The sequence below is a fragment of the Gymnoscopelus microlampas genome (assembly GCF_963454915.1).
Source record: "Gymnoscopelus microlampas genome assembly, chromosome: 8".
Taxonomy (NCBI): domain Eukaryota; kingdom Metazoa; phylum Chordata; class Actinopteri; order Myctophiformes; family Myctophidae; genus Gymnoscopelus; species Gymnoscopelus microlampas.
The window spans coordinates 9,032,495-9,047,082 of record NC_139945.1 but is presented as its reverse complement, the minus strand read 5'-3'; the positions used below and the strand labels follow the sequence as shown (position 1 = coordinate 9,047,082).

Here is a 14,588-nt window from a genome sequence, read left to right as displayed (position 1 = left end):
CAGCCGACCTGGATGTGGCCTATGCAGCCTACTGCCAGGTCCTCCTGGGTGCGGCAAAGAAGACCATCCCACGTGGCTATAACAGGAATTACATCCCAGGTTGGGACGAGGAATGCAGCCGCCTCCTGAGCGACCACCAGAGGGCTAGCTCCAGAGAAGAGGTGGACGTGACTGCAGCAGCACTGCTCCAGAAGCTGGATACCACCCGCAGGGCCAGATGGACAGAAGTCGTTGAATCAATCGACTTCACCCATTCTAGTCGCAAGGCGTGGCAGACCATCAACCAGCTCACAGGCAGAAATACAACACCCCACAGCTGCCCAGTCACAGCAAACGCCATCGCATCACAGCTCCTTAAGAACGGCCGCTTCCCGGATGCTGACAAAGACTTTGCCCGACTGACATCGCGTGAGGTGTCTTGCATCTCGGGAGCGGCCAGTGTCGATTCCAACCTCTCGGGAGAATTCACAGCAGAGGAACTCAGTGAGGCCATGAGAAAGCTCAAGCCAGGCAAATCCCCTGGCCGTGACAACATCCACCCGGAATTCGTCATCCACCAGAGCACAACAACATCTGACTGGCTCTGTGCTTTCTACACATCATGCTACCGGAGATTAAAGCTCCCAAAGACTTGGCGCCGTGCCTCTGTTATAGCTCTGCCGAAGCCAAATAAACCTGCTGAAGACCCCGAGTCATACAGACCAATCTCGTTGCTCTGTGTGCCATTTAAGAACTTGGAGAGGATGATTCATAGCCACATCGAGCCAGTGGTGGACTCACAGCTCCCACGGGAACAAGCTGGTTTCCGTCGTGGAAGATCAACAGCAGACCAGATAACACTACTCTGTCAGGACATCGAGGACAGCTTCCAGGATAATACGAAAGCTGGGGTAGTGTACCTGGATCTGACTGCTGCGTATGACACCGTGTGGCACCGGGGACTCCACCTGAAGCTGCTGAGGACAATACCGGACCGCCACATGGTGAAATTCATCATGGAGAAATTCATCATGGAGACACTTTCCAACCGCAGCTTCATCCTCCAGACCAGCAGTGGCCAGTGCAGTAGGCTCAGAAGACTGAGGAACGGGGTACCGCAGGGGTCTGTTCTCTCACCGATGCTGTTCAATGTTTATATCCATGACCTACCTGATACAGCATCCAGAAAGTATGGCTATGCAGACGATCTTGCCATCATGCTGAGCCGACCAACGTGGAAGGCGATGGAAGAGGGTCTTAACGAAGACATGGGCACACTGGTAGCATACCTTCGAAGGTGGCGTCTACAGCTCAGCGTCGGAAAGACAGTCGCAGCGGCATACCACCTTAGCACCAGAGAAGCCAGGAGGGAACTTGAGGTGCGCGTCGACAACAAATGTCTGGAGGTCCAGCAAGCCCCGAAGTACCTTGGAGTGCGTCTGGATTGGACATTATCCTTCAAACAACATCTGGAAGAAGTCAAGGCCAAGGTGACATCCAGGGTCGCGCTGATCCGCCGCCTCGCTGGAACAACCTGGGGAGCCTCCGCTAAGACGCTGCGAATATCCACCCAAGCCCTGGTCTTCTCTGCAGCGGAATACTGCGCCCCAGTCTGGAGCAGAAGCCCACATGCGAGAAAGGTCGACGTGGCTATCAATACCTCACTCCGAATTATAACTGGATGCTTAAAGCCTACCCCTGCGTCCCTCTTGCCAGTCCTCGCGGGAATAGCACCGGCCGGCCTCCGACGGGAGGCTGCCACCCTCGCCCTGGCCAGGAAGGCACAAAAGTATGACTGGCACATCCTGCACAACACCACAATAACACCAGCACCTCCAAGCAGACTCAAGTCCCGCCACCCCTACAACAAGGCAGCACAAGAGATGCTCAACTCCACCTCTGAGGACATCTCCAGAGATGCATGGTTGGCAGCAGCTTGGAAGGAGGAGTGGGAGTCAGCCGGGCCCTCCCGAATCCACCGTTACATCTGGGACCCAGGAGATGGCGCCATTGGAGGAGATGACCTACCACGCCGGCAATGGACCACACTGAACCGTCTACGAACTGGGGTCGGTCGCTTTAAAACATCAATGAAGACGTGGGGCTTGGCGGACAGTGCGGCATGCGAGTGCGGTGACCCTGAGCAGACCGCCGACCATATAATCACCATCTGCCCCTTATATAGACCACCCTCGGAAGCCAGCCTCTTTGACCTAGGACCAGAGATGCGGGCATGGCTATACGACACCGAGTTGGACCTCTGACGTTACACGAAAGAAGAAGAAGCAAGCTCACAATGCGTCGCATCGCGACGCATTGTGAGCTTGTAGATCTGCTATTTTCAAATGATGTTTATACAATTGAAAACTTGAAATTGGACATTCTGTATAACGAGTACTTTTACTTTTAGTACTTTAAGTACATTTTGATGCCAATACTTTTGCACTTTTACTCAAGTACATTTTGAAGTAGCTAGTAACTAAAGTTTTAAAATAAGTGTAGTGGTAAAAGTACCATATTTGCCTCTGAGATGTAGTGGAGAAAGTAAAAGTATTGGAATTTAGAAATACTGAAGTAAAGTACTTCAGTATTACTAAAGTAAAGTGTATACCTCAAAATGAGTACTTGAGTATGTGTTCTTAGCTACTTTCCACCACCGATAGTATAGCCCGGGGCAGGAAGAAGTGTGATTCAAGTGTAGCTGTGCTCCAAATCACCTCCTCCCTCACTTTATGTAGGATCATAGCTCTGTCACCACACAGTTCCCATCCACACGTCTACTGTCTCGTACATAGCCTGACTGTGATATCAACGTTATGCACCTCTGTCACCTGTTACCCGTGCATTCTGTGTAGCTCAACAGACGCAATGAATAAATGTAACAATGTGTCATACTGCTGTTTGATGAATAGTTGTACAAGGCCGGACACAAAAATGTGAGTACATGGAAAATTTAAATGCAAATTGCATTTTTACTGAAATAACAACATTTCTATGCTACAGAGCACTGTCAACGTCGGTTTCTGGGACCACCAGGGTTTCGAATGGACTCCTTGACTCCTTGGCAAATGAAACCAAATGGACCCGTAATACGGGTCCATTTGGTTTCATTTGTAAATTTGTTCATTTGCTTATCGGAAGTAATAAGGGGTTCAACATCTTGCTCAAGGACACTTCGACAGTAACTCTTCTGGGGGAGCCCGGGATCGAATTGGAAACCTCAGTAGACTTGGCTCAGATCTGAACCCATTCGATTTGGCGTTAGGAACCCATTGCGACCGCATGCCCTTGCTGATTATAACAAATAAAAAAAACTCTCGAATTTGTACGTTGTAAGTATCTGACAAACTGAAACTTGACCCCTCTCTTTCATTCATTTTTGGTTTCGCCAAACCATGTGTGTATCCACACACTGCTATGCTTTCAGATTCAACAGTGTGGCAGAATCAGAGTATTTTTTACTGTGTTCTACCTTCTTGGTTTTTCACTCTCTGTGGCAAAACGGAGGATGTACAGTATAGACAGGTTTATCAAATGCCGAATAAATAATAGACCTTGATTTGAAAAGGGTTGAAAACCACTGCTAGAGGACTTTCCACATGGTAATAAAGGTGAAAGAGTGGGGGCCAGGCTATCATGTTCACGGTCACCAGTAAGTCAGTCGGTATAAGCAGCAGATTTTCCACACTGCCATGTTGGTGTCCCTCGTGGGCTCCCCCTACGGCGCAGAAGCGGCAAAGCAATTGTGTGAGGATTATCAGGCGCCCATACCTGCAAATGTCAGTGCTGCTCCTCAGGCAACCACACACCTGTGACTCAGAAGTCGATGAAGTTGAGAGACGTGCAGCTGCAGTCGCTAGCTTATACGCACTGTACCTCTGTATTCCTCAATCCTCTACACCAGTGGTTCTCAAACTTTTTCATGTCAAGGACCCCTTATTACCCCACGGACCCATTTGAAAAGATAAGCCAGGGACCCCCATAAGAGAAGGTTTTTACAGCTCTCTAGCAGTGATTCTCAACCATTTTAATTTCAAGGACCCTCCAGTTTGACATGCATTAGGCTATGGACCCCCATTTAATGGCATTTATACCTCTGGGACCCCCATTCATATTGTAAAATCAATGTTAATTTAACTCTGAGAGTGTACAAATGGAACCAAACGGACCCGTTAGGGTACGTTTGGTTCCATTTGTACACTCTCAGAGTTACAGACCCATAAGGGTCCATTTGGTTCCTGACCATTATTTAGCTGGGGACCCCCTGGAACCCCCTCAAGTACCCCTGGGGGTCCCCGGACCCCACTTTGAGAACCAATGCTCTACACCATGCAGTTGTTTTGGTTGCCAAGACTGTTTTAATACGAAGTTGGCCTAATTGTCAAATATGAGAAAGAGGAAAACAATGTGAAAATAGCCGATCTACAAGCTCACAACGCCTCACAGTGCGAAGCGTTGTGAGCTTGTATTTTCAAAATATTTATCTGTGGAACCGAGTCAAACCAAACCAAAAAGAAATGCCTACAATTCCAAGTGCTTGTCAGGGTGGGGGGTCTGCAGTTCAGATATGACCATTTTGGGGGGTCGCTGCCTGTAAAGTTTGGGAACCCTTGCTCTACACCAGTGGTTCTCAAACGTTTTCATTTCAAGGACCCCCAAATACATCATGTATTAGGCCGCGGACCCCCATCCAAAAATATGTTGTGCTAGGGACCCCCAGACAATAAAATGTAACATTTGTCAAGAGTTTTAGAAACTAGAACCAGGAGACCTGGTACTGCCAGACCCCTAGTGGTTGAAATCTGAATGGCCGGGCTTCGCATGACGTGTGTCCCTTCTATGTCCCTTTAGTCCAGGGGCCAAGGCAGATTTTGGTAAATTTTTGGTATTTTTGTATTCCTACATGTCTCTAGTTTATATTTTGGTATGATACATCTTCCAATTCAGTAGCTTAATGACAGTAATCACTCTAAACCGGCTAATGTATCCGGTAGGAGACACAAAGTAGAATCTTTGTGTCTCCTACCGGAAATACACCTGGGCATCAAATTATTGTGACAAAAAACAAAATATATCCATGTATTCAAGGCTTCATGGGGTGTGCAATTGACAGAAAATAATCATTTTTTGGGTGAACGCCTCCTTTAAGTTTCCCATGGGGACTCTCTACCCATTCAGCTATGACCACCCTAGACCGAAGGAGGGTCAACTTTTACAAGCTTATGGAAAGCAGTCTTTTTGCAAACACCAAAAATCTGAGAAGTTATCAATTGCACACCCCATGAAGCCTTGAATACATGGATATATTTTGTTTTTTGTCGCAATAATTTGATGCCCGGGTGTATTTCCGGTAGGAGACACAAAGATTCTACTTTGTGTCTCCTACCGGATACATTAGCTGGTAGGTAGTGATAACTGCCATTAAGCTACTGAATTGGAAGATGTATCATACCAAAATATAAACTAGAGACATGTAGGAATACAAAAATACAAAAACTTTACGGCCACCTCAGGTGGTACCAATTTGTGAAAATATCAGTGTTGGCCCCTGGACTACTTCTATGACGAAAGGGGGACAGACTTTTTTGGCTGGGGCCGGGGGACAAAGTGACATACCATGTATGGAGAAAACAGATACAAATCCTCATGTAAGCCCGACCCTTGGGTCTGGCAAATAGCTGATCTATAAGCTCACAACGTATCGCATCGCGGCACGTTGGGAGCCGGCCGGCCGGCCGGCCTATGGTTATGTCTGAGTCATATAGTGACTCGGTGGTCCGCTGGCCCTCCTGTCACTATGACTGACAAATATAACCCCATCAGATGCCCGTATATGGGTACATACTGATGATGACATCAAGGATCTCCATATATGGGCATAAAGCGGACAACAGATACAGAGATCTCCATATATGGGCAGTAAAAGAGTTCTTTCTGATGAGGGCTAGGTAGACAGAATGACAAACCAAATGTTGCAATAATCCAGATTTATTTTTCAATGTGCATGCACAAAAACCTATGTTCAAAGAATTCAAGAAAATACAAAACAATAAACTTACATGCTTCAAACAAGCAACAGTCCAGAGAATAAACTGACTCTGTCAGACTGATAGAAAGGGCAGAGCTTTAGCAGCAGCATGGTGCCCATGACTTACTTTCCTGATTCAGGCCTGAGACCAGACAAAGGTTTTCTTTGTCTGATTATCCAAACTTTACAGAAATCATTAATAATCCCAAAAGGGTAAGTATTAAACATGTTTTAGCAACACCACTCTTTTCAATCATAATATACCTTACACAGAAAAATCCCACACTCCCCTGTCAAATGGTATGTCCCAATTCCCATACCCCTCCAAGGAGCACTGTGGTCATGTGGTGCTCTTTTCAGATCCTCAGACCAGGAAGAGGACATGGCAAGTATGTGTGTTTGTTTGGTGTGGTGAGGAGCTTTAAACTGTTGAGATACAATAAAGTGGTTATGTTTTAAACAAACACTTGTCTCTGTGTTTGTATAAATGAAATGAATATGAAATGAGTAGTATGATACATGCATATGTTAAACAGAAAATAATGAAAATAATGGAACATGTGAGGCTATAAGTGGTTGAGGCAGTGTGTCTTTACCACATGGTCATATTGGTAGGATCGGTGGTGTGACCTATAGGTGTGAGAACCTCTAGTTTTCAAAATAGAGCAGTTAAACTGATTGTGATGTATTAATAATTAATTTAGCTGGGGACCCCCTCAAGGACCCACTTTGAGAACCACATGCTCTTCAGTGGTGTAGTAGGCCAAAGTAACTAAGTACATTTACTCAAGTACAATGTTTAGGTATTTTTTACTTTAGCGGAGTATTTTCAATTTTCAATACTTTTTCTTCTACTCAACTAAATCTCAGAGGCAAATATACTTTTACTACTACAATAATTTGACTTCAGCCCTGTATAGACTTTAGCTATTTGAAAATAGCCGATCTACAAGTTCGTAGATCGGCTTGTAGATCTGCTATTTTCAAATGATTTTTACACATTTTGAAAGCATGAAATGGAAGATTTCTGCATGACTACTTTTACTTTTGGTACTTTTAAGTACATTTTGATGCCAATACTTTTGCCACTACTGCTCTTCACTTCAGCCCTGTCCTTCCTTCTGTCCGTCCATGCATCAGGCCTCTGTCTCATTACATTTACATTACAGTCATTTAGCAGACACTCTTATCCAAAGTGACTTACAATAAGTGCATTCAACATAGGTAGGCAAGAAAACTACCAATCACCCCAGGACCCCAGTTGCACCACCTCACACTAAGTTCAAACTTAGCCTAGTTATAGCTTAAACACATCAATCCGGGAAAGTATCTGTCATTTTTAGATTTCTTTGGCTATTCAAAAATAGCAGATCTACAAGCTCATAGCGCGGCACTCGGTGCCGCGCTATGAGCTTGTAGATCTGCTATTATTTTTTTTATCGTGAAAATGAGTGCAAATCTTTGAATATATATTTTTTAAATAAATATATATATTTAAAGTTGTTCTGTGCAAATTTCTAAAAAACGACTTTTAGCAGCCTCTGCTGGTCATTACCGTCACTGCAGGCCGTTTCTTTATTACTGCGTTACCCAGAATTCCATTCGTTTTCACCGGAAGACGGAAGTGTTTCAAAAAGCGTTTTAATTGTTTTATACGATCTGTGGATCGTTTCTCTTCGCCAGTGGAGCTATAGTTACCGTCAGCTGTGTTTTCTTTTTCTGTTTTTTTTTCGTTCTTCAAATCATACAATCTCTTAAAATCAGCGTGAGTTTCCTTTTGTTATTAGCGCGGTAGTTTCTGGCCAAACAGGAAACCGGCGCGGTAGTTCCTGGCCAAACAGGAAACCGGCGCGGTAGTTCCTGGCCAAACAGGAACCCGGTGGATATCCGCTTCCATTTTCCGGCCAGATGACGTCGTTTTCGAGGGAAAGTCATGCTCGACAGCGTTCAATAGAAAATATATAAATAAAAGGCTTTCGGGGGTGAAATTCATGGAGTGGGTGTTGTGAAACATTTGCCACTCACAAAAGATATACAATTTAACTTTAGTTTTACTGAAAACGTTATTACTTTAAAGATTTCCACAAATTTTCACATAAAAAACAAAAAAATAGCAGAAAACCAAAAATATCTGCTATTTTTGAATAGCCAAAGAAATGTAAAAATGACATACTTTCCCGGCTAAATGGATTAAATGGCTTTTTTTTAAAGCAATTTAAGCTATAACTAGGCTAAGTTTGAACTTAGTGTGAGGCGGTGCAACTGGCTCCAGGAGAAGTCTATTCTCTTCTAAAACAAGCAACTAAGAGTATACCAACACTAAGGTTAAAAGTGCAATATATCAGCTACCTACTTTCTTAAACAGATGAGACAAGTAGGAGAATCAAACGAGCAAGAGCTAAAACAAATAAGTATCTAATAAACAAGAACCAATAAGACAAGAGCTCGTACAACTAATTGACAACAAGACAACAAGACAACTAATTGACAACAAGACAACTAATTGACAACACGACAGCTAATTGACAACAAGACAACTAATTGACAACAAGACAACTAATTGACAACAATTGTCTCCCACCGTGTGTGTTTCTCTGGGACCTTTGTGTGAAGGTCATGGACATTGGAGCCATCAGAGGCTTCGCACTGGGACTACAGATATGCCGGTGGCGACTCTCAGGTGGAGAAAGAGAGAGATGGGAAGTGAGACGCAAAAACAAAGGCAGTCAGGATCGGAACTCGAACCCGCAACACGCTGCCAGGCTACATTGGAGCCTACAGTAGGTGGCCGGACCGCCGGAGATTTACTTTCAACACAAACCTGTTCATTTTTCGTGTGATTAGTTGGAACGAGATCAGATGCCTGTGGGCTAGACATGGGTGGTAACACATGATATATATATATAGAGTATGTGCAGTAGCCTACTGTATAACAACAACAAAAAAGATGCATTGCATTGCGAAGGACAGAAGGCAGCCCTTCCTAAACTCAGTGGTGGAAAGTAATTAAAGGGATATTTCACTTTCAAAAAAACTTTGGGTCATTTTATCGTCTACTCAGGCTTTTGTGAGCCACCCAGACAGTTTTTAAATTGCTTGATTCAGTATTTAGATATTTGATATACATTTTATCAGACCCGCCCCCTTCCTATACAAACCCATTGTAACTTCAAACTCCATTTTTAACATGTTAAATTATTTTGATGAGGATCACTACTCTACATATAATGACCTTGAGTAGTGATCCTCAGCACCTGAGCTGAGGTGATCAAGTACCCTATAAAAGCAGTGTATTTGTCTGTGTGCCACCATTATAGCACTGGCTATAGTACTTTTACTTTTGGTACTTTAAGTATATTTTGATGCCAATACTTTTATTCAAGTACATTTTGAATACCTGACTTTTACTTGTAACAGAGTATATCTACATTAGTATTGATACTTTTACTTCATCCATCACTGATTAAACTGGGCAGAGGCATGCGGTGGGAGGGGTAAAGGCGGTAAAAGTGCGACATAAAAAAGAACATTGGGTGTAGCTGGCGTTCGCCAGTCATCCAAGCCTTTACAATGAATTTAAATGTATCCAGACCAGGGGTGGGCAACCTTGATGATGGAGAGGGCCACTGTATTTCCACACTCACTCCAGTGGTCCACATTGCATATACTGTCAGGCCATTCTATGTCACACAAAAGTAGCAAAAATAGCCGATCTACAAGCTCAAAGCGCGTCGCAGCGCGACGCGTTTTGAGCTTGTAGATCTGCTATTTTTTAATCGGAATCCAGATTTTTTTTTGTTGCTATTTTTGAATTGGAATCCTGATTTTTTTTTTGTTGCTATGTTTGAATTGGAATCCTGAAAAGTAATATTTTTATTTAATTTCAAATGCATTTAGTTATACTTACTGTATGTTAACTTTATGAACTTAAATACAGATACATTGGACATAAAAAATAATTCTAATACTAGTCATTGAGCTACTAATGTAGACTGAAGTAATTAAAGCGGGTCATGTTTGCATGTTTGGAATTGTAACAGCTGAAATCAATTATATATCAGTATTCCGATATTAACCTGTGGGCCAAGTGAAGGTGGAGGCTGCATGTGTTGCCCATGTATTATCCAGACGATTGGTAGGTGTTGGTAGGCGGAAATAGTCCAGTGGTTTGCAAGATTCGCTGCGGACAGACACACAGATGCTCTTCTAGACAACTCGCCCTCTAGGAGCCAGTCATGAAGACACTCTTCTTAATGGTACATGTGCTGTTTTTGAAAGTTTTGGAAAATGTTTAAAAACAATGAAACAATAATGACATACACTTCTCGCCCAAAATAATATTATCTCTGCCTGGCTGAATGCAGAGGGGAGAATAATGCTTTCAGCCCTGTGTGTCTGTCTGCATGTGTCTGTCTGTCTGTCCACAGCTTATCTCAAAAACCACCATCCTTCAATAAAATTGTGTGACTGTGTGTTTGTTTGTAATACTGTCATTAGTGTATCTGGAGAACTGTCCGACCGGTCGACTTCAAACTCGCTGTGCGTAACCGACCGACTTTGCGCTGGGCACTGCACTCTCTCAGGTCCGACCAAGGGAGTGCAGTCCCCAGCGCAAAGTCGGTCGGATCGGTGATTCTCCCAAAGATATTGATAACTATATGAATCCCCATATTAGAATCAGCGGTTGGGATCTCCATATACTGTATGCACATAAATGGGACACAGACAGACACAGACATCTCTATATATGGGCATAAAAAGAACACATGTACAGACAGACGGTTATAATAGGTATCTGAAAACGGGTGCAACTGGTATTGCAATGTACAGTATATCAGCACTTGTCCAGAAATATCTATACATCCACAAATCTCTGTCTGTCTGTCTGTCTGCGTGCGATTTTTATTAATAATTAAATAAACTACTATAAAACATCAGTAACAACAACACACTCTACCAGCCTCCAGTGGTGGAAAAAATCAGATCTACAAGCTCACAATGCCTTGCGCTTGTAGATCTGCTATTTTCAAATGGTTACATGGTATGTTTTATATTAATAATCGAAATCTACAAAGTAACTAGTAACTAAAGTTTTCAAATAATTGTAGTGGAGTAAAAAGTACAATATTTGTCTCTGAGATATAGGGGAGTTACTGGAGTAGAAGTAAAAGTATTAGAAATTGGAAATACTCGAGAGTCAAGTGCAAATACCTCAAAATTGCACTTAAGTACAGTTCTTGAGTACATGTACTTAAAGACCTATGCCAAAATCCATTTGAAAAAAATGCTTTTCACTGTTCTCAGGTCAAATATTTATATGCGATTAAAATGTGATTAATTGCGATTAATTAATTACAAAGCCTCTAATTAATTAGATACATTTTTTTAATCGAGTCCCAGCCCTAATAATATAACTGAAGGGGCATGCAATCTGAACCCATGAAGTCATGCCTCCACGTACTATAAGATAATGGGTACTGCGCTAAATACTCGGGTATATACAACGGGTATTTCGTTGCCAACGGGCATGTCAATATGAAATCACATTAAATTGTTGAGCTGCTCGGATGTAGGTCGCACGGTGTCATCATGAATAGGTGTGATGTCATAGTGTAATTTGGTATTTAAAGGGCAGATCACAGCAACAGAGCTGTCAGTCTTTACGTCAGTCTTTAAGCAGCAGAAGAACACGAGTGACAAAGATGTCAGGGTCAGGGCTGAAGGCAGAACTGACATTTCTGGAGTCTATTTTTGACCCGAACCACGAACGCTTCAGGATTATTGAACAGAAGCCTGATGAGCTGAGCTGCCAGTTCAACGTGACCGGGGAGAAACTGTTGGCCATCCACTGCAACATAACCGAATCCTACCCCTCTACGCCTCCGATATGGTTTGTGGACTCCGATGACCCGAGCTTGGCGCAGGTTTTGGAGCGCCTGGAAGATGTGAAAGGAGGCAATAACCTCCTTTTGCAGCAGCTGAAGAAGCTCGTCTGTGACCTTTGTCAGCTCTACAACCTTCCCCAGCACCCTGATCTGAAGAGGTTGGACCAGCCCCTGCCTGGAGCTCAAGAAGCAGGTCAAGTCACATCTGAGGATGAGGAGAATGAGGAGAATGAGGAGGAGGAGGACGAGGAAGACGAGGATGAAATGGAAGATGATGACATGGACATGTATGAAGTCCAAGAGGAGGTGGACCCAGTGGAGAAGGAGAACCTGGCAGTCCTGGAGAAGATTCGTCAGAACCAGAGGCAGGACCACATGAACAACGTGGCCGTGACTGGTTCAGTGCAGGCCTCCGACCGACTGATGAAGGAGCTAAGAGAGATCTACAGGTCCAAGAGTTTCAAGGCGGGCAACTATACTGTGGAGCTTGTCAACGACAATCTGTACGAATGGCAGGTCAAGGTGGGCCGTCAAGCGGTGGACCCTGACAGCAATTTATACAAGGACCTGCAAGTCCTTGAGAAGAAAGAGGGAATGGATGGCATTCTGCTCAACGTCACATTTAAAGAAAACTTTCCCTTTGAACCGCCATTTATACGGGTAGTTGCACCTGTGATTACCAGAGGGCATGTACTTGAAGGAGGCGCCGTGTGCATGGAGCTCCTCACAAAGCAGGGCTGGAGCAGTGCCTATTCCATAGAGTCTGTCATCATGCAGATCGGCGCTACTTTGGTCAAAGGAGAAGGCAGAGTGCATTTCGGAGCCAGGAACACATACAGTCATTCCAGTGCACGGCAGGCCTACGTATCCAAGGTCCTGATCCACGAGAAGACTGGCTGGAACACACCACCGAAACGGGACGGCTAGGAGAGAACAATCCAGCATTCCTGCACACTGGGCTCAAACGCTGTTGGATCGACACCTTTTTTTACGGCATGGGTCGTTCAGTCAATCCCACAAACCGCTGAACCGATAAGCACCAGATTTCCCGTGCATTCTGCCAGTAGGCCAACTTACCACATCCGTTCTTTTTTTCCCCAAATTCAAATTCAATGTTTTTGTATTTTTTTTTTTCTGCGCCTGGTGTTTTCAGTTTCAGCCTGATCCCGATGGGAGTCCTAATACTAATAGTACAAGTGAAAACGCACTGAGTGAATGTTTTGAGTAGATAAAAACAAAGAGGAAAAAAAAGAAAGTGCACAGAGTGGGGAATGTGTGTGTGAATGTGCATGCGTGCGCTGCCTGCCATCACAAATAAATCTGCTAGAAAAACTGGGTGTCTGGCAATAAGCAACACGCATTATATGGCAGTCACTATCTCTCCCTCTCTCCGTTGTCTTGTTAATTGAGCCACTCCCAATGTAAATGATGCAGTATTGTCTGGCAATAACAAACTTTTTTTTTTCCTCCGTTTTTTTTTCTTCTTTCCTTCGAATGTTGGTCGTGCTTGGGCTTCAATTCACTACTTGTCAGCTCTACTTCTATTTCTAGGAGAACAACAAGACAATAATCAGCATTGGCCTGTAACAGGGACTGCGAATACAAAATGGGGAACAAATGGCAATGATTACATTTGGAGAAAAAAGTCAAATAGATACAAATCACCCAAAGGCCATCATTATAAGGACCAACTGTAAAACATGTAAGAATGAAACAAAAACAGTATTTTAACCCATTAAGACCTGAGGCCGATTCTACAAATGCCTTCTAAATCAGTAGCGACTGGTGGGTTTCCTCTCAGTTTAGCCCCGGTATACTGGTCTTGTCAATCACAATGTAGCCAGGCCTTGAAAGCATACTCTTTATCATCAATTTGAAAATGAATAGGAAGGAACATGTCTGTTGAGGTAATAAACCAAGTATAAAGTCAAGTTCCAATTGAATTCAACATTGGTTATAAGAAACTGGATCTGATTTTCCAAAGCCACACTTAAAGGAGTAATTCACCCAAAAAATGACGTATTTTCTATAAATTGCGCACCCCATGAAGCCTTGAATTCATGATTTCTTTTTAGTTTTTGTCGCATTACTAAGCCAATAATTTGATCACCGGGTGTATTTCCGGTAGGAGACACAACTAATCTACTTTGTGTCTCCTACCGGATACATTAGCAGCTACCGGCTAATGTATCCGGTAGGAGACGGGAATCAAATTATTGGTTTAGGAATGCCACAAAAACAGAAACAAAACCCATAAATTCAAGGCTTCATGGGGTGTGCAATTGATAGAAAATAAGTCATTTTGAGGGTGAACTACTCCTTTTAAGCTTGGTTTATACTATACTATTTGTTATTTTGCTATACTTGAAAATAGCCAATAGATTGGTTGCCATATTTTGTGCATGCGACTCCTCAGACATAAATTATGCATTATTTAATTACTAAGGTTTGCACGGTACGCCAACTCAGCGTATGAGTAGCACGGCTAACTATTTGAAAATGTTTGATGACCAACGGACTTGTAGGAGACACAAAGGAGACTCTTTGTGTCTCCTACCGGAACCGCTGCCCGTCATCAAATTATTGGTTTAGTAATGCGAACAGAAAGAAAAAAAATATCATTCAAGTCTCCATTGGGTGACTAATCGATAGAAAAAAAGTCATTTTGGGGATGAACTATCCCTTTAATGTGTATT

At 43.4% G+C, this 14,588-nt stretch overlaps 1 protein-coding gene across 1 annotated transcript; it reads left to right on the top strand.

The window, feature by feature from the left end:
• Window positions 1–11,709: 11,709 nt before the first annotated feature.
• LOC311050127 (ubiquitin-conjugating enzyme E2 Q2-like) lies at window positions 11,710–12,819 on the top strand (the record flags this gene model as incomplete). The annotated part of the gene is made up of 1 exon (XM_084064092.1): window positions 11,710–12,819. One exon carries the CDS (start codon window positions 11,710–11,712, stop codon window positions 12,817–12,819), a length of 1,110 nt encoding a protein of 369 aa, XP_083920218.1.
• Window positions 12,820–14,588: the final 1,769 nt, after the last annotated feature.